This window comes from Mauremys reevesii, linkage group 3 (genome assembly GCF_016161935.1).
Source record: "Mauremys reevesii isolate NIE-2019 linkage group 3, ASM1616193v1, whole genome shotgun sequence".
Taxonomy (NCBI): domain Eukaryota; kingdom Metazoa; phylum Chordata; order Testudines; family Geoemydidae; genus Mauremys; species Mauremys reevesii.
This window is the reverse complement of record NC_052625.1, coordinates 109593461-109621365: the sequence shown is the minus strand read 5'-3', so window position 1 is coordinate 109621365 and position 27905 is coordinate 109593461. Positions and strand designations below refer to the sequence as shown.

The 27905-nt window shown below is 43.4% G+C and overlaps 1 protein-coding gene across 8 annotated transcripts in view; it reads right to left on the bottom strand.

Moving 5' to 3' along the window:
• Nucleotides 1-824: 824 nt before the first annotated feature.
• The window catches only part of SLC2A12 (solute carrier family 2 member 12), a 68883-nt gene continuing 41802 nt past the window's right edge, over nucleotides 825-27905 (bottom strand). For 7 of the 8 annotated variants that reach the window (XM_039528436.1, XM_039528441.1, XM_039528438.1 and 4 more), the window contains 3 exons: nucleotides 9405-9527; nucleotides 6158-6290; nucleotides 825-3455 (listed from right to left, as the gene is read on the bottom strand). In XM_039528436.1, coding sequence (XP_039384370.1) covers nucleotides 3356-3455; nucleotides 6158-6290; nucleotides 9405-9527 — 356 coding nt within the window. In that variant the 3' untranslated portion in view covers nucleotides 825-3355. The remainder of the gene's footprint in view (nucleotides 3456-6157; nucleotides 6291-9404; nucleotides 9528-27905) is intronic. The other variant, XM_039528443.1, reaches the window with a different exon arrangement.

Below are 27905 nucleotides of genomic sequence, written 5' to 3'. Positions count from 1 at the left end.
CCTTGGGACTCCATGTTCAGCTAAAGAATGGCACCTAGGGGGATAATTTAAGAGGGATGAGAAATTGAGCCTGAGGGGGATAGAAGCGGTTTAAGTTCATGGTTTTAGTTGGAATTCTAGAGGGGACACCTGGAAGCCCCTTCCTTGAAAAAAGGGTGAACCTTGAGAGGCTGGGGAACATGGGAAGGTAGAGATGTTGTGAGGCTCTGAGACAAGGAGTGTAAGGATGACAGAGATCGGAGTCACAGGCTGGAGACCTAACACAAGGTCATTGAATAATTTATTGGTAGGACTTCCTATTACCCCTGGAAGAGGAGGGACTATAAGTGACCTGGCTAAAGAGCTGAGTCATGAGAAGACAGAGGCCACAGTAGGGCTGGAGTGGTGTTTTGGCAGCAGGTTCCAGGTGATGAGAGCCTGGTACCCCAGCCTGAGCCATAAGGGGGTCAGCTGATTGGGGAGTCACTCTCCTCCAGTGCCAAAAAGATAAAAATGAGAAAACTAGTTGCACGCGGAAGCCCAGAGGACAGCCTCAGATAAATAATAGAACACTGCTGCATTACATGTGGCACAAAACTTCTTTTCTAAAAGTACATTGGTGCAAATGTCTAGGAGCAACAGGAATATTCTGTGACTTTGTTTAATTTCACTGTATTTTTTCACCACTGCAGTGTTTGCAGCCCTAGCACAATATTTTGCCAATGCATGAGAAAATGAAAGTGAATCTGTCTCTTTTTGCTTTTCTGTCTGGTGTGTGTTTAACACACAAACAAAACATAAAACATAACAGCCTAGATGCTTTATTATCCAGCTTTATTATCCACGTGGGGAGAAGCACAAAATAAACACATGGCATAAACAGTACAACATAACCTTTAATATTCTTCAGTTTCAATAGTCCAAAGTGGAGCTTTAATATAGGGAAGGACACTAGTATTTTTAAATTATTAATCAGCCTATAATGCCTTAAGGGAAGGAAAAATTCAGGCTGAGTTACAGTATGGCCAACCCGAAGAGTTTGAAAATCATGAGTCTGAACCCAAAATTTCCTGAGACTTTCAAAAGGTGAATAAATTGTAGGTTTTGGTCTGGCTTCTGCACACCCCCTTGCCATCTTCAAAGTGCATATAACAATGGCAGATTGAAAATTCAAACCTGAATGCCTACAAAATGTATGTGTGCACACACATCCTGCTCTCCTGGATTCCACTTGTCTCTGGCCCTCCCCACTCCTTAGCTTCTCACTGCACAACTCCAGCTGCCCCCACAATTCCAACACCTGCCTCCTGGCTGCAGGTAAGGTTCCGATCTCTATTAACTCCTCCTTCCTGCAGGGTAGTGCTTTTGGAGGGAAAGGGGGAGTCTGAGGAAGCTGCTGTTGTGCTGTGCCTGCTCTGGGGCTCTGCCCCACTCAGAGCGCATAGCAATACCTCTGTATCGCAAGCAGTGACTATAGCTCTGCTCAAAAAGGGAAACTGCAAATGACTCAGGCAAAATTCTTGATCTGTCTGATTGATCAGAATTCAGCCCAAATTGACACTCATGGTAATGTGAGTATTGACACCACCAGTGTCAGGAAAAAATGGCCAACCATGAGATTTTACCAGTCTCTGGAGCAATGATCTAAGGGATTTGGTGGAAGCTCCAGGGCCTGTGTCCTTTAAAACAAAGAAAGCTCTGGAAAATATCATGGTATTAAAACTCCTGCGTTGGCAGGACGATGGATTACAACTGATACTTCCTGTATAAAAAGGTTGGGTAGGATTTTGATGTCAATTCTCTGAGAGATCAGGCTCCATAGCATAAAGGATAAGGTGAAGCTGTGATCAGTAGGCTCACAGCCCGAGGTAGCTAAATTCCTAATAGCTGCTAGTAAATTGTATCTTTGACTCTTCTCTAGCTTTTCTGTGGGATTTGAACAATGCTTTAATATATGCACTTCTTGAATCCTTAATGGCAAGCTTAATTCCTTTACAACCTGTATCCTGAGTAGGCCTATAGCTTTGGCCAGATAGGTCAGAAAATTACGGTTCCTCTTGTGCAAAAAAATCTGTTTTTTCAATGAGATGAGAGTAGTTATAGCAGTGCCACATTTCTTGCCCAAAGTTGCATTCAAATATCAACTGAAGGTATCATTTCTGATTCCTTGATACAATACTCCTGGTCATGAGGTGAAGAGACTCCACTGTATGATTGTGGTGAGCCATCAGGATTTCCCTTAAAAAAAGACTTGATACCCATCTGTTTGGGTCATTTATTTGTTGTCTAAGAGATCACTCTACCAGAACATTAATGACCTTCTAGCAAAGAGAGTAGGCGTTTCTCCACTCGAGCTGTCCAGGGTAACCACCATGGCCACTCCATATACTTTTGTTGAGTGCTGGAGGCTGCATTTGGTGAAAGCTACAGCTTGACATTTCTAAGCAGTACAACCAGTTAATTATGGTAATCACTGAATACAGATTGAAGTCCTATGTGTCTCAGCATGTAAGAGGGCACTGGAAAATGGCCATTTGTGTCCTGCTGATTTGCTTTTACTCCGTTAGCAGGTACCAGTCAAGCAAGCATCCCAAGTCTAGAAGTTCAGCAACATAGCTTTAATTGCTACTGCTGCTGTTTTAAAAGTTAATCAAGCTTATTGCTCAGCAAAGCAACTGACCATGAGCTAGCTAGTGCCTAATGCAGGGGGAGTGGTGATTGTTCGCGGAAGATCACTTTCATGTTCCTGACTCTGGAATAACTAAAGTAGACAGTGAAATCCAATCCAAGTTTCACACAAGACCTTGTGCACGCTGGGCTAAGGGTGCTGAGAGAGTCATGGAGACCTCCAGCATGGCCAGATGTGAATAATAAAGCTGCTAACTGCAAACTGCACTGCACAGATTCTTCCTTTTATATATTCAAGGCTTCCAGTCTAATGTGACCTGTGCTGCAACACAAAGTGATCTTGAAGTCATCTCTGATTGTTCCTGTCTCCAGTTGCTAGGATAGAAGAGATATCAATCCCTTTCATCTTCCTGAGGGTCCCCAAAAGTTGAAGAAGTTAGGAGTGCGGTTATCCCTATGTTACATATAGTAATTGTTTTATTTCAATACCCATTCACCTCCCATACTTCAGAGGTGGGTTAATTTGGAGGAGGTGAGGAATGTTGGCTTTACTTATTTTAAGCCATTCTAATAAACTTTAAACTACAAAAATCTTAAATGGTTTTATTTCAGTGACAATATAAAGCTACTAAAGAATGGAGTACAGACAAAGTGTTGTGTAGTAGTGTCAGTACTGCAGAATGGTTTTGCGCATTAGTTCTCTAGAGAAACTGTCTTGGTAGCTCTTGGACAAATATCCTTCTCCAGTCTAGTAGAACGGCTCATGATGATCTCTCTTGGGAAGTTCTATTGGCACTAGTTTCTCTCTGCGTTGGCCCATCCAGCAAATGGAGCTCTTTGTATACTTCCTGAAAGAGAACAAACATTTAGCATTCAATCAAATGGGCAAAGTTTGTTCTCCCCTTGTAAATATTTCTACCTCTTTGGCCAGTTCAGTGACACAGAAATAAGTTTTGATTACAGCTGGTCACATAATGCACAATCATTTGCTAGTAATATCTAGCTAATATTAGCTAGTAATTCAATAACTGCTTCAAAGATTTGTTGAATAGATTTATTCAATAAACAGTTTTTACAGCTTATCATGTAAAACATTATTTGCTGAGTAATGTAAGGAACAAAAACTGGCAAATGCATTGACTAGACTGTTGGGCTATCACTCAGACAGCTTTAGTTTTGACACAGGATTCCTACAGCTTAATTTTGCCTGTGTAAGTATTTTAGTTACTTTACTATTTATTCAGAAACATAGATATCTTTGGAGCTTTGAAGAGAAAGACATGGTCCCATGACCTGTGGGAGCATGTTACCCTACTTCTCCACTAGGTGGCAGGTTTTGCTTAACTTTTTTTTCTTTTTAAATTTGAATTAGCTAGAGAAAGGAAAATACTTTATTATGCCATGTGTAACAGACACTTGCATGTTGCTAGCTTTGCCCTTTGTAACGATTCTTCCTCTTTCTGCAGTTTGTTTAATGATAGAGGAGAAAGGTGAGAGCAAAGGAGATTGAGTCCTTAAATCTTGTGCAATAAATATGTATTTCTCAGACTGGTAGTCAGCTACTACCCTATTGTATTCTCAAGTTCACTGACTTTTAAGGTCACATGGGGTCACTATGATCATCTAGTCTGGCAACACCTAGGAATTCCTACAGTGGAGGGAATTATTCTTTCCTCTATGTAAGTGAACATGTTCAAGCCAAATCACTTCTGGTTGAATTACAGAGTATCTTTAGAAAGACATCCATAGAATCATAGAATCATAGAAGATTAGGGTTGGAAAAGACCTCAGGAAGTCATCTAGTCCAATCCCCTGCTCAAAGCAGGACCAACACCAACTAAATCATCCCAGCCAGGGCTTTGTCAAGCCGGGCCTTAAAACCTCTAAGGATGGCGATTCCACCACCTCCCTAGGTAATCCATTCCAGTGCTTCACCACCCTCCTAGTGAAATAGTTTTTTTCCTAATATCCAACCTAGACCTCCCCCACTGCAACTTGAGACCACTGCTCCTTGTTCTGTCAGCTGCCACCACTGAGAACAGCCAAGCTCCAGTCTTGATTTAAAGACTCCAAGTCATAAAGAATCTCCCTTGATAAATTTCACCAATGGCTAATTACTCTCACTGCCAAAAATGTCTTATTTCTTATAAGAATTTTTCTCATTTCAACATCCAGCCAGTGGAACTTGTTATATCCTGTCCTTCAAATTAGTAGTACCTAGTGAAGAGGCACAGAGCAGCAGCAGAGACTGGATAGCAATAGTCTACTCAAATTCAGATAATGGTTGGTTTGATTAGCCAAAAGAATCCTATGGGACCAGGATTTCACCAATAAAGACAATAGCAAAATTCCCATTGACTTCAGTGGGGCCAGGATTTCACCTTATGACATCTGTAACATGACTGTATAAGAATTACAATGGCCAACTATCTTTTTCTGTGATTTCCCTACCCCTTTTTCCATGATGTTGGACTCCTTTGAGGCTGATCTTTGTTAAAGCAGATAGCTGGTGTAGCTAAAGGCTTCTCACCATCAGAGGAGTGAGGCTCTGAAGCAGTCTTCCAATTGTAGTAATGGGTCAAACAACTGCACTAGTTTTTAATATGGAGCTTGATAAGTTTGTGAACAGGCTTATATGATTGGATTCCCTATGAAGTCTCTGACCCAGGAGGTCCTTTGCAGTCATGTGCCCTATATAGGAATGCAACACTTCAGGAAAGTCCTGAGTTTTACATCTCAGTCCTGTTTATCCCTCCCAAAATTTTCAGGGGACACACACAAAAATTAGCACACTCTTAAAAGGCATCAGTTAATTTCTGATCAGTGAAGCTCCTACCTAAAGAATGTGGATACAGCATATAAATACTATAGAACTGTAACTTTGTGCCCCTATGAGATTTGAGGGTTCATTGTTAAATATGTAATCACATAGGACTTCCTCTGCTTATGCATTATGGAAGGACGCAGATGGAACTCCCTCACATAAAGGATGGTCAGAATGGGCCAGGGAGAAGGAAAATGTGCAAGTATCCTTATTCCCATGTAGCCTTTTAACTCTACTCTTGCTATGCTGGAATTTACCCTATACAACTGAGTAGGGACATACACAAGACTTCCTGGTAGGTCTTTTTTGGTGAGATTTCCCCAACAGATCTGCAGACCTGAGCAATTCAGAAGGTTCTTTCAGGTCAGAATTTTTGTGTGCTTAAAACTCATCTGAACTTCTGAAGCTTTTGAGGTCCTCCCCATCATTAAAGGACAGATTCGCTAGTGCACTCTTCCTCTTTTGTTCTGATACAAAGCAGCTGGAGAACCTGACCTCTAGTCTAGATACTCTTACAGTTTACTTTATTCATCATAATGAAGTTGATAGTGGGAGACTATAAATCCTCTTTTGGGGCCACTTCACTTCAGTGAATGAAGGCTCAAACCCTCAGGGAGTTTGATCTTGCAAGCAAACCTAAAGTAACTTTCTGTTTATTAATCTGGCAGTAAAAGGCCACAAGTTAACTGGGAGTGTGGTGGGGATGCAAATTCACTTGATACTTACTGTTTAGCTAGTTCCATGGATATTTGCTCTAAAGAGCATCCTTTTGTCTCTGGTATGAACACAATGATGAAAGCCAGTGATGCTAGACTCATTATTGAGTAAATGAAACACACCCATGGCAGACCAATTAGGTCTATAAAAGAAAAAAAAATGTTTTGTTAGTATTACAAGAGGGGGGGTTTCGGCAGTCCCATTGAAATTAGGGTTGACAGCACTGAGCCCTCGTATCTGTAAGTAACTGTTATGCCAAAAGGAAAACTTATATTTTTAATTGTGCCCGGTGCAGGGGTGCTGGAACAATGCGTATAGTGGGGGTGCTGAGAGCCATTGAACCCAACTATAAACCCTGCATATAATGGAAGGAAACCACTTCAAGCCAGGGGATGCGGCAGCACCCCCTGCACCACTAGTTCCAGCCTTGTGCAAGCAAACTAAGAAACCACAAATAGAATTCAGCCATGTTCTACTGGCTTTACTTTTAGCTGCTATCCCCTGAAAGCAGGTCTGGTAGCCAATCGTGCAGGTCAGAAAGGTCAGAGGCTCTGAAATGCCTCCAACATGTATTTTGATGTGAACATTTTATGAAGCAAAAATAACATTTCACGTAGTTGTAGTTGTGAGCTCTAACTAATCCTTTCATGCTGGCAGTTTCCAGTACTTCCATTGCTGACAGTCCTCTCTGTGCCAGTAATGGATCAAGGAGTTAACTCCTGTTGGTTCCAGTGAATAACCAGTTTTTGAAAATACATTTGGAACAATGGAGAATACGAGAGATCAGAATCACAATCTCCTAGCATCTGTCAATTTGTGTCATGAGCTGAAAGTTAAGGCTGACACTCTGGGCTCTATTGTATGCTCAGATATGCAAGTACAACTCCTGCTTGCTTCAATGGAACCTGAATGCACCTTCAGTCTTTTGACTGAAGACTAACAGCCAAATTTTGCTTGCCTGTGTAAATACAGACTAACTCCACTTTTGCTAGTTGAATTTTTGTGGATTTACACTCATTTAACTGAACAGAATCTGGCCTGAAATTTCTGTTGCGTTTTAACCAGGGAAAAGCAGTTTATTTTTCCTTACGCTGTTTTAAGTCTGAATCGTACCTCTTTTTGATAATCTAATCTCAGCATTCCATCTAAGATTACTGAACTCTACCAGACCTGCAGTGAGGTCCAAGATAATCAGCTGAGGGCTTACTCTGCTTCTGCTGAACTCTAGCTGGTTGAAACTCTGTTCTGCAGGAAATTCTGACATTTGGAAACTTGTTTTTGTTTGAAATGGTCTAAAACCAAAAAATTTCTAAACTTATGGTGAAATAAAGTTCTGGAAATAAACTGTTTGAGGTTGATCAAATCATTTTAGCTATTTCTTCTTATTATTTTGTTACATTATAATTTATAAAGTCTTTTTTTCAAAACAAAAAATCATAACATTTCATTCTGATACGGTTGAAACAAAGTTTCAGCCTTATAACAAAAAATTTTTCCCAGTTTTTTCCTAAACAGAACTTCATCAAAATTGAAACTTGGCAGGAACTTGTTCTGATTAAATGGAAAAACATTTAACTGGAAAATTTTCAACCAGCACTAGTCTAGAGTAAAACTTCCATTACTTCAGGGGAAGCAGGATTGAGTCCTAACTATTATTTGTATAGCTTATTAGTGAAGAGATCTTTGATAGCCAGAGTAAGAGACCTGTGGCCAGATTCAGAGGTAATAGACGTTAGTCCCGTACTCTGATTCCATTATGCTTCCTCAGGCATATTTACCCCCTACTTACTGGTGCATGAGTGGAAGGCAGTCAGGGCTGCAGTTGAAGTCTAAATTGATCTAGTGTACTCTTTATGGGGACTGGAACACTCAGCAGCAAATCACCTCTGAATTTGGCCCTTGCATTTTATTTCTAATGTTTCATGTTATGTTGTCCATACGGTAAAGGTTCATTGTGCCTTTGATGCACAGGCACATTGGTAGTTCACTACTGCATCAGCAACTCTTGTCAGGCCTGAAAAACTCACTACACCTCACATTGCTGTCACGGTGTTTATCTGTAAAGAATGTTGTGTGAGATGTCAAATGAAATCCGGTGATGCACTGGTCATTAGCATAATTGTGAAACGTATGTATTAACACTATAGGAGGAATTATGGATACTTACTGATATTAAGCTTTAAAATCTGTAACTAAAGGGAGAAACAGGTTCTCTTCCAGACAAGAGGGAGAACAGTTATCTCCCTTTTTCTGATGTAAAGTGAGCATGGTGATGCCAGAAACATTGGACAGTTCATTTTGTGTTGGAAGTAAACAGGAGGAGCAAATTAAGATGAGGATGAGAAATCAGCATCGGAAGATACTGGAGCGTGATCCCCAGTGGTTCATCCTGACTAGTGAAAAGGACCAACTTTGGGGAATATAAGGAAAAGCAAAAAGATGTTTTGGTTATCCATCACTGAGGGGGCAGATTGGTCAGTACTCTTTGTAACCATGAATGGTGGGTTGGTGACATTAAGAAGTGGCTGTAGTTGAGAAGACTGCCTTAGACAAGGATTGTAGCCTGTTAAGTTTGAATCATAGAATATAAGGGTTGGAAGGGACCTCAGGAGGTCATCTAGTCCAGCCCCTGCTCAAAGCAGGACCAATCCCCAGACAGATTTTTGCCCCAGATCCCTAAATGGCCCCCTCAAGGATTGAACTCATAATGCTAGATTTAGCAAGCCAGTGCTCAAACCACTGAGCTATCCCATCTCCCCAAAAGTGTGATCATACTTTTGTTTTATTTGTAACCATTTTCTGTGTATTATCTCTGCTTAATATCACATAAATTTCTGTTCTTGGTTAATAAACTTCTTTGTTTCCTCGTAAGTACATCTCAATGCTGTTGTGTTCAGTAGAGTGTGAATTCCTGGTTAAATCAAGCAAGCTGGTGTGTCTCTTTAGAGCCAGGACACTTGGTAATTTCTGTGAACATCCAGTGATGGGCTAGAGAGATGCTTCCTGTTCAGGAACTGAAGTGCACCAAGGGTTAACCTAAAAGGCAAAGTTAGGACTGGGAGAGTCCTGAGGGATCTGTGGGGATGGCTAACCAACAGGAGTGGCAGGGAGTTGTCACTCAGTTTAACATCAACAGTTCCCTTTTATGCTGAGGCACAGGGCTAACAGGGTGACATACAATGCTACACACCCTGAGAAAGCATCACAATGCCCGGTAATGGGCATATACACTCAAGAAGAAACAAAGAATTCTTACCAGTTACAGTCAAAAATGTCAAGGAGATGAGGAGATTTATACCCCAGTTCATGCTAGAGGTTAAAGCCATGGCCCGTCCTCTGATCCCACCAGGGAAAATTTCACTCAGCACTAGCCAGGTCACTGAAAGGAAGGGAAAAAAAGACATTATTTTTTAAAGGAAGCCTGGGTGCCTAAAATTAGGGACATAAATCCACAATTAGACACCTGAATGAGTGACCTGATTTTGTTTTGTGGTGCTGTACCTTGGCTACACTTACAAATTTGCAGCGCTGCAGCAGGGTGTGAAAACACACCCTCTCCAGCGCTGCAAATTGCGGCGCTACAAAGCGCCAGTGTGGTCAAAGCCCCAGCGCTGGGAGCGCGGCTCCCAGCGCTGTACGTTATTCCCCACAGGGAGGTGGAGTACGGACAGCGCTGGGAGAGCTCTCTCCCAGTGCTGGCGCTTTGACTACACTTAGCGCTTCAAAGCGCTACCGCGGCAGCGCTTTGAAGTGCTAAGTGTAGCCACAGCCGAGTCACATTCAGTCAATAAAATGCCTTTCAACTACTGTACTATAGGCTTTTCAGGGCAATCCAACACTAGAACAATGTTTTCCTGTTTCAAGCGTATGCATAACACTACGTCTGAAAAGTGTGAGGCGAGGTTTGACAGTGCAATCCCTGCACAGCTGAATGTGAAAGAGGGAACTGACAAAACCTCTCTCTCAGAATACATGTTAATGTATGTGGAGGCAGTGAAACAGAGTACCCATTGGTTTGTGAGCAGCACTGCATGTTATGTTGAATTATGAATACCTGCCAAAAATACAGCAAGTTTGCTATTCCAGCTGTATGCTATATATATATATATATAAGCTTTCTTTCCTCTTGAGGTAAAGGTAGATATGATTAATATATTTCTATTCTTGTTTTATGAATCTCTTGCCTTTGTCTTATATATAATATTGTATCACCAGGGCCAACGAGAGGTGGGGGAAGCTGGTACAAATTACTGGGGCCCGGCAGTCCGGAAGGGGACCCGGGGCCCGGCTTCCCCGGGTTCATCGGCCATGTTTAGCCGGTCCGCCCTTGCTGGGGGGGCCCCAAATTTTTTTTTCATGGGGGCCCAAACCCGCTCTCGGTGGACTTGTGTATCACTCTAATATCCATGTACACATAAAGCCAAATTCTGACTTCACTTACACCACCGTGATTTTCATTGGATTGCACAAGTGAAACTGAAGACAGAGGCCCTGATTTTTGGCTGTGCTATGGCTGCTTTATGTTTCACACCACCAGTGCAAAGTGATCCAAAAACTGGGTTATCCAGACACAAGAGGAGAACCCTAGTGTAGGGGGATCTTCCTGTGGTGGAGAGTTGGTTTAGTAGCTCCTAAGCCCACCTGTCCCAAGTAAGAATACTAGGCCTTTCCTGTGCCCTGACAATTTGTTGTTGTCATAACAGAGCCTTTAGGCCATCAGCAGCAGAGCATAACTTAGATCAGCTGGAGGATGGTGATAGCTTATGCAGGAGGAGTGGACGACATCAGGAGAGCACACAGGTGGGGCACAGGCATCTTCAGGTCTTTGGTCACAGCCATGACTCTGGACCAGAACTGGGCCCTTAATGATTTTCTTTCTGTAGAACACTAAATGCTTGTTTCCTGTACACTTACACTAAAATCTCTGAAAATTACAATTTTAAAATAGAACATTTGCCAGTGCTTCCAGTTGGGCCATATGCCACACCAAGTATGACTAAAGGGTTCCTGTTTGGCAGGGGCAGAACTCATTGCACCACGGCAGTGACAAATGTGGGTAAAACAGAGACATTTCTGGGAAGAAAATGTGGCTAACCTGCACTTTGCTGGCTCTGAGTGGTTGGATTTAGTATCCAGGAGAAGTAGAGAAATATAAGCCACTCCTCTTGTCTTTGTAGTTTAAGGAATAACTCCACTGCCACTCGTGATGTGTTGGTCAGACTGAGCAGCATACTGATCAACAGTTTGGGATCCGTTCCTGCAGCCCAAAGAGGCAGGGCACACAGTACACAAACTGTTGAAAGATGGTGCCAAATGTGGACGGGGATTGCTGGGATGCAAAGCAATGCATCATGGGGCATCTTGGACAGGACCCAGGATGCCCCACGGCCCCCTCCACCTTCCCACAAGTGTTAGCGGCAGACGAGAAAGAGGTGCTCTGTGGAATAGCTGCCGAGAGTGCACCGCTCAGAACAGGGCCGCCCAGAGGGGGGGGCAAGAGGGGCAATTTGCCCCAGGCCCCGCGTCTCGCAGGGGCCCCCCCCCCTGTTTTTTTGGGGCCCCGGCTCGGGGGTTGCTCCGCGGCCGCGCGCGACGCGGCAGGTCCACCGCCGCCGGACTGGACTGACCGCAGGCAAGACCGGCGAGCGGGCGCTGCTCCCGCGGCGGCTGGCTCCTCATCAGCATGACTGCGGCAGCGGCAGCGGCAGCGGGACCCGGCGGCACGCCGCCGCGCCCGCTCGTCCCCGCTCGCGGTCGACGGGCGCGCCAATGCCCGCGCCGGCGAGCCCAAACCGCCCCAAATCCCGCCAGGTCTCGCCGCCCGCGTCTAGCTCGCCCGCGCCCCCCGCCCCCCGCCCCGCCGCCCCCCCCCCCCCCCCCCTCTCTGGCTGGCTCAGAATACCGCTGCAAGTGCCGCAAGTGTGAACACGCTATTGCACAGGCAGCTGACAGTGTGAACACACAACAGCGGTTTCCCTTCAGCGCTCGCTGAGTGGCGCTGTAGCTGCTGGTGCTGTAACTTTGCCAGTGTAGACATACCCTAATATGTTCTGTCCATCTTTTCCCTTAATCTGAATAGTAAATAATGAATGATTCTTGTCTTTTGACACCTCTCTGGAATTACTATCACTGTTTGTCCTTTTGCTAAGAAACAGCAGCTGCAACAGGCACAAAGGGGCTGTATTTTCCTCTTGGGATACCAGTAACTAGGTGTCAGCTTCTGTTTGTCATCATAATTAATACTGAGAGCTGTGAATCTAGTCCCCATGCAAAGCTCAGAAAATCTAACCTGTCTATCTCTAAAGCCTCTTCTGCAAAATAACTGACTGCTCCTCCTGCACTCGCTTCAGCAGATATGTTCAGCAATATAGCAATAAGCCCAAACCTCAACTCCAGGTCAGAAAATAATGCCCCTCCCCCACCATGTATAGCATTCCAGCATTGCTTCAAGTGTGCTTTACAGTAATAATCACACAGCATACGTCTGGACAGTCCTTGGGTGGTGTGCATGCTGCAGAGAGCACAAAGCTGTGGTTTTTCAACTTGAGTGTGAGCCAAGGAGTGCCAGGAAAGAGTGAGGTTAAGAACAGAGGGTGCATCGACACTGACGGTGAAGGTTTAATTTCCAGCTAGGGGAGAGACACATCTGCTAGCTTTGATTGGGCTAACATGCTAACAATAGCAGCGTAGCTGTGGTGGTGCAGGTGAGGAGAGGGGCTAGCTGCCCAGAGTACAATCCCAGCCAGGATCCTAGGCACTTACTTGGGTGTCTAGTCCATCCCGTCACCTGTGCTGCCATGGCTCTGCTGCTATTTTTTGCGCACTAGTGCGATCAAAGGTAGCATGTGTACTTTTTCCTGGGGTGGGAATTGTGCCTTCAGCTTCAGTGTTGATGCAGCCTAAGCTGATCCTCTGTGCTGAGGGATAAGCCCTGTGCCTACTGAAGTCAGAGGGAAAGTCTCTCATTGATTTCAATGGGCTTTGGGTGAGGCCTAAGTGAAAATATGCCTCAGCCCCTGTGTGTTCTCTCACTTACACTCAAGTGTGGAGTGCAAAAAAACCAAACAAAAACAAACCACACCAGACAAAACCAGGGACAGGGTGTGGTAAAATGAGCATATTTGAAGAATTACATGGCTTTAAGTGTGATCCTCAATATGCAAATGAGGCACTTGACTAAGAAGTCCCTGCTCTGATCTCACTCCTTCTAGTAAGCAGAGTGGCTGCACAGCAGTGCTTTCAATGAGAAATTGGGCTTGTGCATTCAGTTCCCTGCTCGCGTTTTCCTTTCCTGCACCTGTGTTGTGCAGAATCAAGCCCTTGATGGACAGATTTAAAAAGCAGAGTACTTGAAAGAATTCAGGGTTTTAGCAGCATAAATTGTGAGACGAGATTAGGCGGATTTATAGTTTAGAAATGAAAGAGGTAGAGGTATGCAAGACTGAAAGGAATGGAATGGTCTGTTAGCAACAAGAGGTCCAAACTGAAGATAAGAAGGGGATTATCTAATAAGCAATGTCAGCAGAATATCTGTAGGCAAAGGGTTCTTAGAACAGGGGTTCTCAAACTGGGGTCGGGACCCCTCAGGGGGTTGTGAGGTTATTACATGGGGGGTCGCGAGTTGTCAACCTCCACCCCAAACTCTGCTTGTCTCCAGCATTTATAATGGTGTTAAATATATAAAAAAAGAGTTTTTAATTTATAAGGGGGGTTGCACTCAGGCTTGCTATGTGAAAGGGGTCACCAGTAAAAAAAGTTTGAGAGCCACTGTCTTAGAATATGTAATAAACTTTCAAAGTCAAGGAGAGAATAAGCGAGCAAATCAAAAACCAGGCACGACACTGAAACTGCACAGAGAAGCAATGAATCAGAGGGTGCAGCTAACGAGTAACATTTGCTCTGAGGACAAACCTCTTCTCAGGTCTTTCTCCAGCGGGACACCTGGCTCTAAGTATTTCCAAAGAGTTAGATGATGAAGTACTTTGCAGTGAAGGACATCTCCACATTTTGCTAAACTACCTGGGGCCAGATGCTGCTCTGCTTACACTCAAAAAATAGTATACTATTCCACAGGCATTTCCACTGATTTCAATGGGACTTCTTGCAGAGTAAGATACAGGCCTTTGGAGTATATGTAATGGGGTCTAGCTTGAACATGTAGCTCTGTGGCTCTGAGGGCCCATCTACATGAGGAGATATACTGGTATTATACCTCTACAGTTATGCCATTTTAACTCTCTGTGCGGACACTCTTATTCTGGAATAAGAGACTTTGCTGGTTTAGTTTATGCTGCTTTCAAAGAGTGAGTCACAATTCCTTCCCTAGTTTGCCTTTATTTCCCCCTTGGAACAAATCAGCTACTGCCACATACTAGCAGCACTTTACTTCTCTCTCCTTCTCCAGTTGCTCCTCCACCATCTAAATGGATGTTGGGAGTGGGGTGGGTGGGAAGGAGAAGCAGCTGCCTATGGAGCCTGCTCTCTCCCCATTTCTACAGACCAATGGTGCTGGTAGCCCATGCAGAGGAACAAGGTGGAACATTTCCCCCCCCTTTTCTCTTGCATGGATGGGAAGTGTGACAATCTTGCCATAACTGACTATTTTTTCTATAACCTTTTTCTTCCAAGGCAGCAGGGCCAGCTCCAGGGTTTTTGCCACCCCAAGCAGCAAAGGAAAAAAAAGCCACAATTGTGATCTGTAGCTCTACCGCCGCCGCTTCAGTCTTCGACGGCAATTCAGTAGCAGGCCCTTCACTCTGAGACTGTGGGGTGGTAGCTCAGGGGTGCAGGTGGTGCTTACCTCAAGCGGCTCCTGGAAGCAGCAGCATGTCCCTTCTCCAGCTCCTATGTGGAGGTGCAGCCAGGCGGGTCTGCTGTGCGCTGCCCTGTCCGCAGACACTGCTCCTGCAGCTCCTATTGGCCGCAGTTCCTGGCCAATGGGAGCTGCGCTTGGGGCAAGGGCAGCACGTGGAGTGGAGCCCCTTGGCTGCCCCTATGAATAGGAGCTGGAGGGGGAACATGCCACTGCTTCTGGGAGCCGCTTGGAGCAGCCCCCAACCCTGCTTCCCAGCTGGAGTGCCGGAGCAGGGCAAACCCCAGACCCTGCTCCCCAGTGGAGCTCGAGGGCCAGATTAAAACGGCTGGTGGGCCGGATGTGGCCTGCGGGCCCTAGTTTGCCCACCTTGACCTAGACCAATATCCTGTGTCTGCACATGGCCAGTACCAGATGCTTCAGAGGAAAGTGTAAGAACCCCCCACAGTAGACAGATATGGGGCAATTTGCTTCCCACATCAGGTTTCATCCTAATCTCTAATACAGACTGGTTTAAACCCTGAAGTATGAAGTAAAGCTTCTCTCTCTAACCTTACTGCACAATCTGATTCCTTTTTGTTCTTGCCCATGTCGGCATTCATGCTGCCCCATCAACAAACAGCACACTTGGCAGGCAAGCACACAAGAATGACAAAATAATCTTCAATGGAAAATGTGACTGCTTATAGTAAGTCACCTACTATAGCTTAAGAAATGCCTTTCTTATTAAAACGGGGAATATGTATTTCTGCTTGTGGGTGTTTGTTCAGAATGTTGAATCTAGGATAATCCTGGGAGGCATTTGCACAGGAATGGCCATAGAAGCCAGAGGCTCTAATTCATAAACAAGTTATGCACAAACTACTCAGGATTATTGCATATTTCACTCCAGAAAAGTATGGAGAGAAAAAAATACACAACTTGGGTGGGTGAATGTACCTGCTTTTCTAGTACAGAAGAGAGGGTACATTCTACTCCCGAAGGGACCACAGAACAGAAATGACTGCTGATTGAGACCCAGGAACAGGGGCAATTCTAGTCTTTATGCTTTCAAAAGAAAGTGTATTCTTTTAACAGGAAAAAGTATGAAAGTTTTTGACGTTTCCTTCCTATGAAATGAGGTTGTTCACGGCATATCTGTTCTTGATTGTCTTCTGAGCATCTCCCTTTGAGGTTTGATCCTACAAGTCCCATTGAAGGCAAAGTTCTGTGCATGGAAAGTTTGTAGAGTTGGGCCTGATACAGGCAGGGCCGGTGCAAGGATGTTTCGCGCCCTAGGCGAAACTTCCACCTTGTGGCCCTGCGCCCCTGCCCTGAGGCGTGCTCCCGCCCACCTGCGGCAGCTCCCTTCCTCCACCCTGAGGCGCCCCCCTTGTGGCAGCTCCCCACCCCCCAATAGCTTAGGCGCGGCAAGCCTGGGAGGCGGGAGAAGTGAAGCAGCCACGGCGTGCTCGGGGAGGAGGCGGGGCAGGGAGTTCCCCTGCAAGCCGCCCCCCCCTTACTTGTTGCAGGTGGCCCTCCCCGCGCTCCCCTGCCTACATGCCAGCGGTGACCGGGGCGGCCGAAGATTCGGCCACCGCAGTCGCTGCCGAAGAAAATGGCACCCCCCAAATCCCAGCGCCCTAGGCGACTGCCTAGGTTGCCTAAATGGTTGCACCGGCCCTGGATACGGGCAATACTGCATGTGCTTTTTAATTTTTTTTTAAAAAGCCCATGTATATATTCCCCATAGCAAACAGTCACATCAAATGAGTTAGATCTTTCTCACAGTTGCACTGCTGTAAATCCAGACCAAACTTATGAATCAGTTACTTTGGAGCCTACAGCCCCAATCCTGCAGACAACTCTGTGTGTTGGCTTCATGCTTTAAATTTAAGCCCACCCATGTTTGCAGGATCGAGGCCTCATACAGCAAAATGCAGCAACAGGCTTGAGCTACCTTCATATGTCATGTGTCTTTGGGAAGCAATCTTGAAAAACATGCCCCCCCTGAACTTTCTACTTTGGATAAGCTATAAACTCGTGACTTTAAAAAAAAAATACTCTTTTGGCATCAAGCACTTTGTCACCTTACAATACTTGATATGATGTGTTTATCTTTGCAGGTGAAATCAAGTAGCGTGTTTGCACTTAGGGTCCTGTTGAATAAAAATTGCTCTGGGCTTTTGTACTAAGCCTGCACAAGATCAAGGAAGTTCTGAAATATCATCTTCCCAAGTGTGGAAACTGGACTGTGTTGAATTTGATACACTTCTTAAAAACTTTTTCACAGAATGACCACATACAGACTTGCTCCAGTGAATGTCAAGTGAAATTAATGTAAAACCTTTACTATGATAATCAAAGGCCACTATTTACTACATATTTGAATGTAACATTTGCCCTACAATACATGAAGGACAAATGTTAAATTCAAACATTCAGTAATTAATAGCAGCCTTTTGATAGCAGATAAAAGGTTCTATATTTTTATTTGTGTGCTGCCTTGCAGAGGAAAATGTCACTGTCACATAAAAATAAAATGTTAGAATGTATTGTTATTACAATAATATATATATGAATGAGATGGTCTGCATGCATTTGTAAAATTCATTCGACATGAGTTTGGGTCAGTGGCATTACTATTGCTACTACTAAATAACATTCAGCACAAATGTAGTGCTTTGCCTCGTCAAAACACTTTACACATGTTAGCTAACCAGGTCCAGCCCCTGTGTGCATCTCCTGCACAGCTCCCCTACATGCAACCTGCCACTTTGCACAGTGGAACTATATGAGTTCTGCTTCTAAGTAGTGCTCTATGGCATATATGGAACTGGATTTGCACCTACCAGAGGCCCTGCTTATGCAAGGTACTTAAGCACATGCTTAACTTTAAGCACAAGTACTTCCATTGAAGTCAATGGGATTACGCAAAGCTTAAAGTTAAACACATGCTTACGTACCATGCTGAACTGGGGTCAGAACACCTAACATTATAACATCAAGTTTTAATCCGTTGTACTGAAGGTCTTTTATAGAAATAGGCAGCTAGCCTCAGTCCTTGTCAATTTTCTTCTCACAAAGCCAAATTCTGCCCTTTGTTACACATGTGCAATCCATTGACTTCAGTAGGGTTACAGGGATATATTATTGAGAGCAGAATTGGGTTTATGTTCTCAACAAGCAACTCATTTGTTTGGAGGTAGCTAAGAGCCTGATCCTTCAGGGCGCTGAGCACTTCAACCTGATCTACCAAAGCACTTCATCACAGGTTTAAGTTTAAGGACTTGAGTGGGCCCTTTGAAGTCACTGGGAGGGACTCCTCCTGTGCTAAAAGCTAGACACCTACTTAAGTGATTTGCACCTTGCAGAGTTTAATCCTAATTGAACTAAGGGAAAACTCTGGAATCTCAGCATTTTTAAAAAAAAATGATTTCTATGAAATTTGTCAGTGCTCATGCATAGATTAAGTAAATCTCTTTCTTGATATACAATAAAGAATACTTAGTTATTCTACCACCTTGGCTCAGATTAATCTATTTTAAGGGCAGTTTAGAAAACTCACACTGCTCTCAGCTTCAGAGTACCTAAGGATAATTCAAAGTAGCTGGCACTTTACTTGCATCAAGTATTCTATGAAAATTCAAACTGAATGCTGGCAGATGGATGATCTTCAATCCAGAGCAAGTGTTTTCTCTTGTGTTTTGTCATGCATTCTCACTACACTGCAGCCTATCAGCCTGTGGACATGATATGAAATGAAGACTACATGTGGCGTTATTTGAATAGCACATGAACAATGAATTGGATACGTTCTATCTGCATCAAATCCAAAACAACATCAGTGTAGTAGAGCAGAGCAAACTCTCAAATGACTCTGCTGTACATGCTGGCTACGCTATGAACCTCAAAATAAAAAGATGAATCAGTTGTTTTCTAAGAAAAATAACCCTAAAATATGCCATTTTTTAATTTTGTTTGAGTATGAGGGTTTCTATACTGTAAACCAGTGGTTCTCAAACTGTGGGTTGGGACCCCAAAGTGGGTCATGACCCCATTTCAATGGGGTTACCCGGGCTGGCTTAGACTTGCTGGGGTCTCGGGCCAAAGCCCGAGCCCCCCTGCCCAGGGCTGAAGCTGAAGCCCAAGGGCTTCAGCCCTGGGTGACAGAGCTCAGGTTACAGGCCCCCTGTGTGGGGCTGAAGCCCTTGGGCTTTGCCCCACCCCCAGGGTAGCGGGGCTTGAGCTTGGGCAGGCTCAGGCTTTGGTCTCTCCTCCTGGGGTCGTTTAGTAATTTTTGTTGTCAGAAAGGGGTGGCGGTGCAATGACGTTTGAGAAGCCCGGCTGTAAACTGATTAAACACACAGTTTCCAGGTTTGAGCTCTCTGGCTCCAATCCAGCAAAGCACTTAAGCACATGATTAACTTTAAGCACTTTGCTTTTTTTAAGTCATGTAAACGCTGGACATTTTATTTGTGTGAACTGTAAGGCAAGATCATGAAGAGTTTGTAAAACTTATGAACTCATAAATAAAATGCTTCAAACAAATGTACAAGGGAACACTGTAGTATGAAAGATTAACATTAAATTTCTGTGCACTATAAACAAATATAGTAAATTGACGTCTTATAAAAGCTTGAAATGTTACTTTGTCTAGTGTCAGAGATATTGATGAGAGCTGTAGAACACTCATCTTCTACCAGGATCTTCCAATCTATTGTAAGGCCGTGTGGCTTGCACTATTTTGTAGCTGAATAATGTCCAACTAAAACAACTGCTGAGAGTAATGGGTTATAGTTAGAGATGGGCAAAATTTTAAGGCTGAAACTTTTTAACTGAAAAATGCAAATTTGGGTCATTTGAAACATTTTGTAAATTAAAATCAAATTTGCAGAATTGTTTCAGTCATGAAAAAACCCCTGAAAAAAATTAAAACATTTATTTTGACATTTTTTAAAAATGTTTCAATTTTTTTATTCAAAATGACTTGTTTTGAATTTTACTTGCTTTATTTTTAAAAGCATTCACCCCTTGCAAAAATGAAATGGAACATTTCATTTGATCCAAACATTTTTCAACTTTGCACAGTTCTGATGATGTTGCAAGTAACACTGCATCCTCACTCACTTATTTTCTTTACCAGATTTTCCAATGCCTTGAAGGAGATGCGATGTCCCCATTTAAAATTTGGTCAAAGTTGGGTTCTGCAGCAATATGTTGGGGGTGGAAGGAAATAGTGGCTTGATCATAAATATGAGCATGGTGTATCACCCTTGTCATCACATCAGTGGGGTTGATCAAAACCAGAAGTGAAGCTGGCTATTTTGTTCTGTTTTAAATTTGCACCAAGTGTTTGAAGGGAATATGCCAAAGAAATGTACAAAACAAGACACTTAGCATCTTCAAACCATGTAACAAGTCAATCTAATGATTACAGATGTGCAAAATGCAGTGGGCCAATATCATCCCTGATTTATTTCCAATAACTTCAGTGGAATTACTGCAAGGATGATGGTTTTGGTTTGCATGGGCATGTCAGTATGGACAGATACTTGAGATTTTTGGAAGTTAATTATTCTAAACCACATGAAAACACATGAGATCTATGTCCCCACTGAAGAGGCCTACTACAAAATAGTAAAAAGCTGGATGGGGATTTGTCCCCTTCATTTCCTCCAGTGGTTAATATTTCACTGCTTTGACTAGATTTCCACATACACACACACTGCCTCCTGCATCTTGCCTTAAGTCTTTGGATTTACATAAGCTCAGAAATTCCCAGCAAAACTCATCCAAAATCAATGTTTCCAGGTTAAGCATAATTTATCTCCGTTTCACTCAGAATTTGGCTTCCATCTCATCTGAATTTCAACACATTCTTGGCGAGTTTGGCAAAACTGGCCCAAATTTGGGTTTGCGGCAAAACCTGAAGCTAGCCATGTTTCATCCTGCTTTAGTTAGATTTCATTATTAGAAGTTTCACAGGCCTCTAGTAAAGATTGGTCCTACATAGAGTATGTCTTCATCGGAGAGTTAACTTAGGCTCTCACTGGGTTGCCCCTAATGTGGCTCCCATCCACACGTAAACCCTCTCATTAGAGCATAGTGGTGCTTTACACCTAGGCTACTGGCCTCTCCTGAGATATAGGCTAAAATCAGACTAGTAACTCTCCTCCCCTTTGTGCCATGGATGTGGGCTAAATCACTGGAGTGCTGTTAATCCTTTAATGCTTTTCCACAGTTCCTTCTATCTGCCCAGAAGGACAGACACATTGTCCTACAATTCACTGGGATAGAAACATAGAGTGGCTCAGCTTACTGCAGAATAAAGGACCATGAGATATGCCCCCAGAAGTCCTAGCAACATACACAGGTGAATGCAGCACCAGTGTGAGAAGACAGGGTATGTCCACGTTGCAGCTGGAAGCTGTATTTTCCAGTTTGAGGAGACAGGTCACACTAGCTCTGATCAAGAGAGCACACTAACAATATAAGTGTAGCTGTGGCAGCAGGATGGGATAGCCACCCCCAGTACATACACATCCAAAATGCTAAGTAGAAACTACCCACGTGTATAGCTAGCATCTAGAACGGATATGGAGCTGTGAGACCCTCTCATCCCTTATGGTGGTCTGACTGTGCTTCTAATTTTAGCATGCTAGCTCATGAGAGTTAGCTCAGGCATGTCTCCTCAAGCTGCAAATTACGACCCAGCTCGAAGTATAGATGAACCCTCAGTAACTCGGGTATGGCTTTGCAGTATGGCTGCTCAGTCCCGAGCAAAAATAACCCTGGCGCTGACCACCCAGTTAGCTCTGCAGTGACGACATTAGTGAGCAAAAATCTTCTATTAAATGCAAACTAATTTGAAGGCCACCTAATGGAGTCCAAATAGAATCATTTTTATCTTTCTGGGCCCATTGGCAAGCCACAGTAGCTAGGGAGATGGCCAGGAGTGAGTATAGGAATCCTCTCTCCCTACAGAGTAGCCATTTCGCTGCCCCAAGCACGGCGGCACGCCGCGGGGGGCGCTCTGCCGGTCGCCGGTCCCGCGGCTCCGGTGGACCTCCCGCAGATGTGCCTGCGGAGGGTCCGCTGGTCCCGCGGCTTCAGTGGAGCATCCGCAGGCACGCCTGGTGACCAGCAGAGCGCCCCCCGCGGCGTGCCGCCCCAAGCACGCGCTTGGCATGCTGGGGCCTGGAGCCGCCCCTGACTGCAACACTGAGGCTGCACTGGACCTCTCCATACTTCTTCCATGACAGGGTGGGGACAGAAAGTGGGAGGGTACAAGTAACTGCCTAGGCCCTCCCCGTCCCCTTATACCACACTAACAAACATTTTCTGCACGGTGGGATGCAAAGGCCACTGTGAAATTGAGCTCACCACTGTCCTTCCCCCTGGTGCAGTGATTGCATTGCCGTGACCTCTCCACAGACACAGAGGCATGATTAGGTCCAATTTGCTTAGCTACACAACATCTTCTGACTCCAGAAGTTAATGGGGGAAAGTAATGAACTGAAAAATTGATATGTAATTCTGTTCTCTTCTCCCAGTGCTGAATAATGAATGGCTGAGGTTAACAGAATGTCCATTTATTTCTTGGTGAGAATGTCAACTTGTGAACATTAGGCTTATTAATTAAAAAAAACCACCCCCGAGAACAAAAACTTAAAGTTGGCTTTGCCTTTGCAATTTTATAAAGCTGCTTACTGGGAAATTAATTTTCCTCTGAAGCCCTGTAAAGGACGTTCAATTCCACTCTCAGGATAAGACTCCCAGATATTAAATCACACTATTTAATTAATAATAACAAATATAGGGCCTGATCCTGCAAATGCCTACTTTGTAATAGATCTTCAATGGGAATAATCAAGGTAGTCAGCAGTACTCATCATAGTCAGTGTGTGCAAGATCAGGCCTCCGTAGTGTGTGTAGGGACAGAGCCAGAGGTGAGATTTTATTGAGGATGATATTTGGGAACGAAGGACTAAGTTCTCAGCTGGTGTAAATTAGTGCATCTCCACTGAAGTCAAAGAAGCTGCACTGATTTATACCAGCAGAGGATCAGGCCTCAAGTGTATTGTTCAACTGCCTAAAAGCCTCTACAACTGCAAAGAGAACAGGTTAAGATTTTACATTAGAAAGAGGAGTCATTTTGTGAAAGTATTTAGAGAACATGCGGGGCGGGGGGGGGGAGTTACACACATACATATATATATAAACACACACATATATATATATATGTAAAACCAAAATGCAGAAAATTATTCATGCTCCCCATCAATAAAAGCATTCCTCGCCATAGAATAAGTGCCAAATGATGTTCCTAAACAGCAGAAAATGTCCCTCCACCTTTTGGGAGAAGTGATCTGCATCCTGTGTTTCTATAACAGAAGTCAGTGTTGTTGGTTTCACAGCTTTACAAGCTCTGGGAAATGTGTAGACCTCATCTGGGCAATTACTTTTTCCCGCAATTTCAGAATTGCATGCAGAATTCCCCTTATCTGTGTTAGTTTTGCCATTGCCCCAGACTCTATCAGCTCTGTTCAAACTGTGAATTGAAACTATGTCCGTGGGTTTAATTTCACTTGTTGGAATAAATTCAGACCTTGCCATACATTCTGTGCTCTGTCCGTCTTAGTGAGAGGCCACCAGGAACTGGTTATGGCTGCCTGATAATCTGCCCTGGCCTTGGCCCTGCTGCAGGTTTGAGCTGGCTGAAGGCTGCTCTAACTTATGCCAGTTAGGTACGGGCCTCTACAGATCACACACCAGTTGGCTATAACTGCACTTCATGCTATGGCTATTCTCTCACTCTCCTGAAGCCTGAGACAACCCCTGGGCCAGAGGATATGGGGTGGAACACACAGGAGCTGGTTTTGCCAGCTCTTTTGTTTGTTTCTTTGTGAATTCCAGTTGCGGCAAATATTCCCAGCAGGGGATTTACTGGAGTTTTCCATTCTCTTTGCGCAGCGTGAGCTTCAGTCCTAAGTGGCACAAAGGGAGCAGACTGGGACAAAGAATCTGATCCTTTGTAAACGGGTGCCATTCCATTACTGTTAGTGCGGAACTGTACTGAAAGTGGCCTTGTTCTTTGCATGGGAAACACCAGGCTGGTGTTGCATGTTTTTTGTTTTAGAAAAAACAAAGCTCTGGCTGGGATGATTTAGTTGGTGTTGGTCCTGCTTTGAGCAGGGGTTGGACTAGCTGACCTCCTGAGGTCTCTTCTGACCCTAATATTCTATGATTCTAACAGGATTATCACACTCAAATTCACGGGTTTCACTTAGGAAAATAGTCTCATCATCAGGAATTTCCATTGCCTCGCTCTTACAGCTTAATGGTGACCAATGGAGTTTACTTTTATTTACAACAAAGAACTTTTTATTTCTGTCCCCAAATGGTTATCACATCATAGATATGACTTGCTTTTCTATTATTCCAATTAATTTTCTTTCTTTTAGTGACCATGAGCAGATACCCTCTATAGAAGACGTTTGTTTCCTAGTCTATATTAAATAGATTTTCACTATTGCATCCAGCTTTCAGTGTAGGCAATTTATCTGTGATCCATCTACGTACAGCATTAAACTCAGCATCCTTCTTCTGTTCTATTTTAGGCATAGTGTCATCTGTAGGCTCAAATTTCTCATGTCCTAGGTGTATACCAAGTTCTTATGCCCGATCATAGGTCCTGAGCGCCCATATCTCTTTATAAACACTCACTGAAATCAAACAAGTTTCCACCTCACTCACTTTGCCTTTGCAGCTTCATTTTCACTATGGATTGATAATTATCTGCTGTGCAAGTATTTTTGTTTCCTGATGAATGGGGCTCCTCCCCATTTGACCTTTTTGAAATGCCAGATGTTGATGACAGAAGATAAAGAAACCAAAGGTGTGTCAAGTATGTCTAACATCTGCACCTTAGTTAATAGGCACTCATGGTGCTTATGTGAGTACTGTCAGCAAGACAATGTGTGCTGTCTTGCAGTGTGATGCAACACTGATTTATCGCGCTTGTAATGTACCCTAATAATTGTCTGAAACCGAGTGTAAGCGAGAAGCTGGATCGCACTTCATCAAACTTAATGCAATACAGACAAATAAAGCTGCCCCTCTTATCTTGGACAAGGGCTTGTTTATATAAATATACAGTATATTGGAATTAAAACTGGACTAGACAGCTGCTCTTTTGTCTACAACTCTTTTATAATGCAAAAAGGCTTTAATCTATCTGTTTTCATAACGGTTGTGTCTGAGTGCTTTCATAAACGGTAACAGACAGTGATATTTAATGAATCAGTTCATAAGAAAATTTAATTGCTTCTGATAATTTGATAAAAAGAAGAAACCACTGAAGTATAAAATATAAAACAAAAAATGGCTACCGAGAAATCTTAGGCAGTAACTGGACCTCACACTAGAGACAAAATACCTTGCACAGTAGGAAAAAAGGAAGATTAAAGAGCTGGATTGGAATAATATGTCCGATGTATGTACTGCCATGTTCCTGGTGGATTCACATGTACTCTCCATAAGAATTCGAACTACACATACTCTAAATATCACATACTTTCTAAATAGAAGGCTATTGTGGCCAGCTTTGCACCGCTGGGTGAGGTGGTGGGTGCAAGAAACCTTCTTCCCCTTTCAAGGCTAGGCACAATCCCATCTGCCTGGGGGTGCTAATTACTCAAGAGAGAATACAGATGCCAAGTGAGGTCAGCCCCAGCTCCCCTCCTTCATATCAACCAACGGAACAAGCCAGACATGGAAGGGAAGTTGCATGCTGCACTCATTGAAAAGGCAGTGAAACTTCCACTACTGTCTGCACCATCTGGGGGCCCCATGGAGATTGTCTGGCTTTGTCAGTCAGAATGTTCTGGAACTTATTCTGTGGCAAGGCCCCTCCCTTTCCCACATGGGTTGTGGTTTAAAAGTAACAATTCGGCAGACAGTGTAACAGGTTGAGGGGATGAGAAATCCAAACATTTTAAATGGGCCAATTTATATAATTGAGGGACTGGTTTTTAAAAAAAGCTAACACTAAGAAAATTGAATTTAACAGATGAAATCTACACATTTGAAATATCTTTAAAGGGTTTGAGCTGCAAGCAGAAAAGCCAGGAGTTACATATGAAACTCAATCCTTATCCTGCCTTTCAGCCATAGCACATATAATTACAATATATAAACCCCTCTATTATTTATAGACTCCAGTAATTCCTTGATTCAGTTAATCTGAGCTTTCTGTATTTAATCAGTTTTAGCTGAGCCTTGGACATTGAATTACTGTATAGATACACCAGCACATTTATTTCATATCCAGTGTACATTGCAAATGTGCCCTTGCTCAAACCTATCTATTTTAAAGTCCCTAGAACTCAAGTGTCTGTGGAAAGCACACTCAATTGCATCCCCAATGCTAGAATAAGTTGCCCCTTCCAATAAAATAGATGTCCACATTTTGTTTCATTTGAAGAAACTTTTAATTCCTTGTTTTAAGAAAACTTGTTAATGGAAAAGGAATTGAAATTGTGATGCTTCCCTACTATTCTAGGATTAGTTTGTGCTCTCAGTTACTCTGGTGTAAATCTGAAGAATCTAGCCCATAGACTGGTTATAATGTACTAAAGTATGCTGGAGTAACATGCATCCGATGAAGTGGGTTTTAGCCCACGAAAGCTTATGCTCAAATAAATTTGTTAGTCTCTAAGGTGTCACAAATATTCCTGTTCTTTTTGTGGATACAGACTAACATGGCTGCTACTCTGAAAATTATCAAACTGCTATCCCTTAGGTCCCTCTTGGCAATGAATGTTTATCTCAGGCAGCTATCCTAGTGAGCTATTTATCCTAAATAAATAACTATTGTTGGGTTTTGTCTTCACTTTTTTCCTTTAGTATGACAGTAGGGTTGTTATGCTCATGGTAAACTCTTTATCGTAATTAACTGCAAGGAGTACACTGTGTTTCCAAGCCATTTTTGTGTCAGGGCACACAGGGACACAAAGTCTGTTAATAAATAATAGGCTTTGTGCATGCACATTTTACAATCTGGTTTAAAAAAAAAATCAATCTGATGGGTAAAATAATATAAAAGAGTTTGTGAAAAAGAAGAAGGAAAAGAGTAGTTTTAGTCACTGGGAATGGGAATGGCAGGAAAGTTGTCTTCTGTCATTAGTGAGGACCCTGCAGTGGTGTTTTTTCTAAAAGCTCGCTTTGGTTTAAATTGATATTTTATAGATTGAACAATTCTTAACTTTTTTGTTGTTTATTCTGTTCAGGATAGGAAGTGTAGGGGCCAAGAGAGTTTACTCAATAGGATTAAATGTTTTCCATTTCCTAGCAGTAGGTTGGATTACATGGTCAGTGTGGCTACATGCTCAGAGAGACAGAACCTCAGCTGGAGTCAATCGGTGTAGCTTCTGTCAAGTTGGGGATGCTATGCTCATTTGAAGCATCTAGCAATATGTTTTTTAACTTGGGTTTATGAGCCGTCACAGTATATCTTATGTAGTATCGTTTACATGGTAAGAAAAAAGAAAAGAAAAGGGGTGGAGTGTGGGGAATTAAAAATGGCTCTGGACACAGTCAATGGGATACAGTTTTTCACTTATAGGTCACTGATTCCAATCAACACCAGTTGGCAGTGACTGAGGGTAAAATCCTGGCTTTGCCATTGACTTCAATGGGGTGAGGATTTCACCCTGAAAATTACCGTTGGTTGGATATTCTATAGCCTTATTTTAAAATTTCTCCACCTACTTTGTAGTGGTAACATACCCTCATCACCATTAGGGCCTCTAGTGGCGATCTTAGCAGAGAGATCAAGACTGACTGGGCAATGGAGACTGAATTGCTCTGTCGCGCACCTTGAGTTGTTTTTTCCAGAATAGGATCAGTGTCTGTTGGCAGAGCAGCATGGTGGAAACACATACTGCTGCTTATTGTGATGTT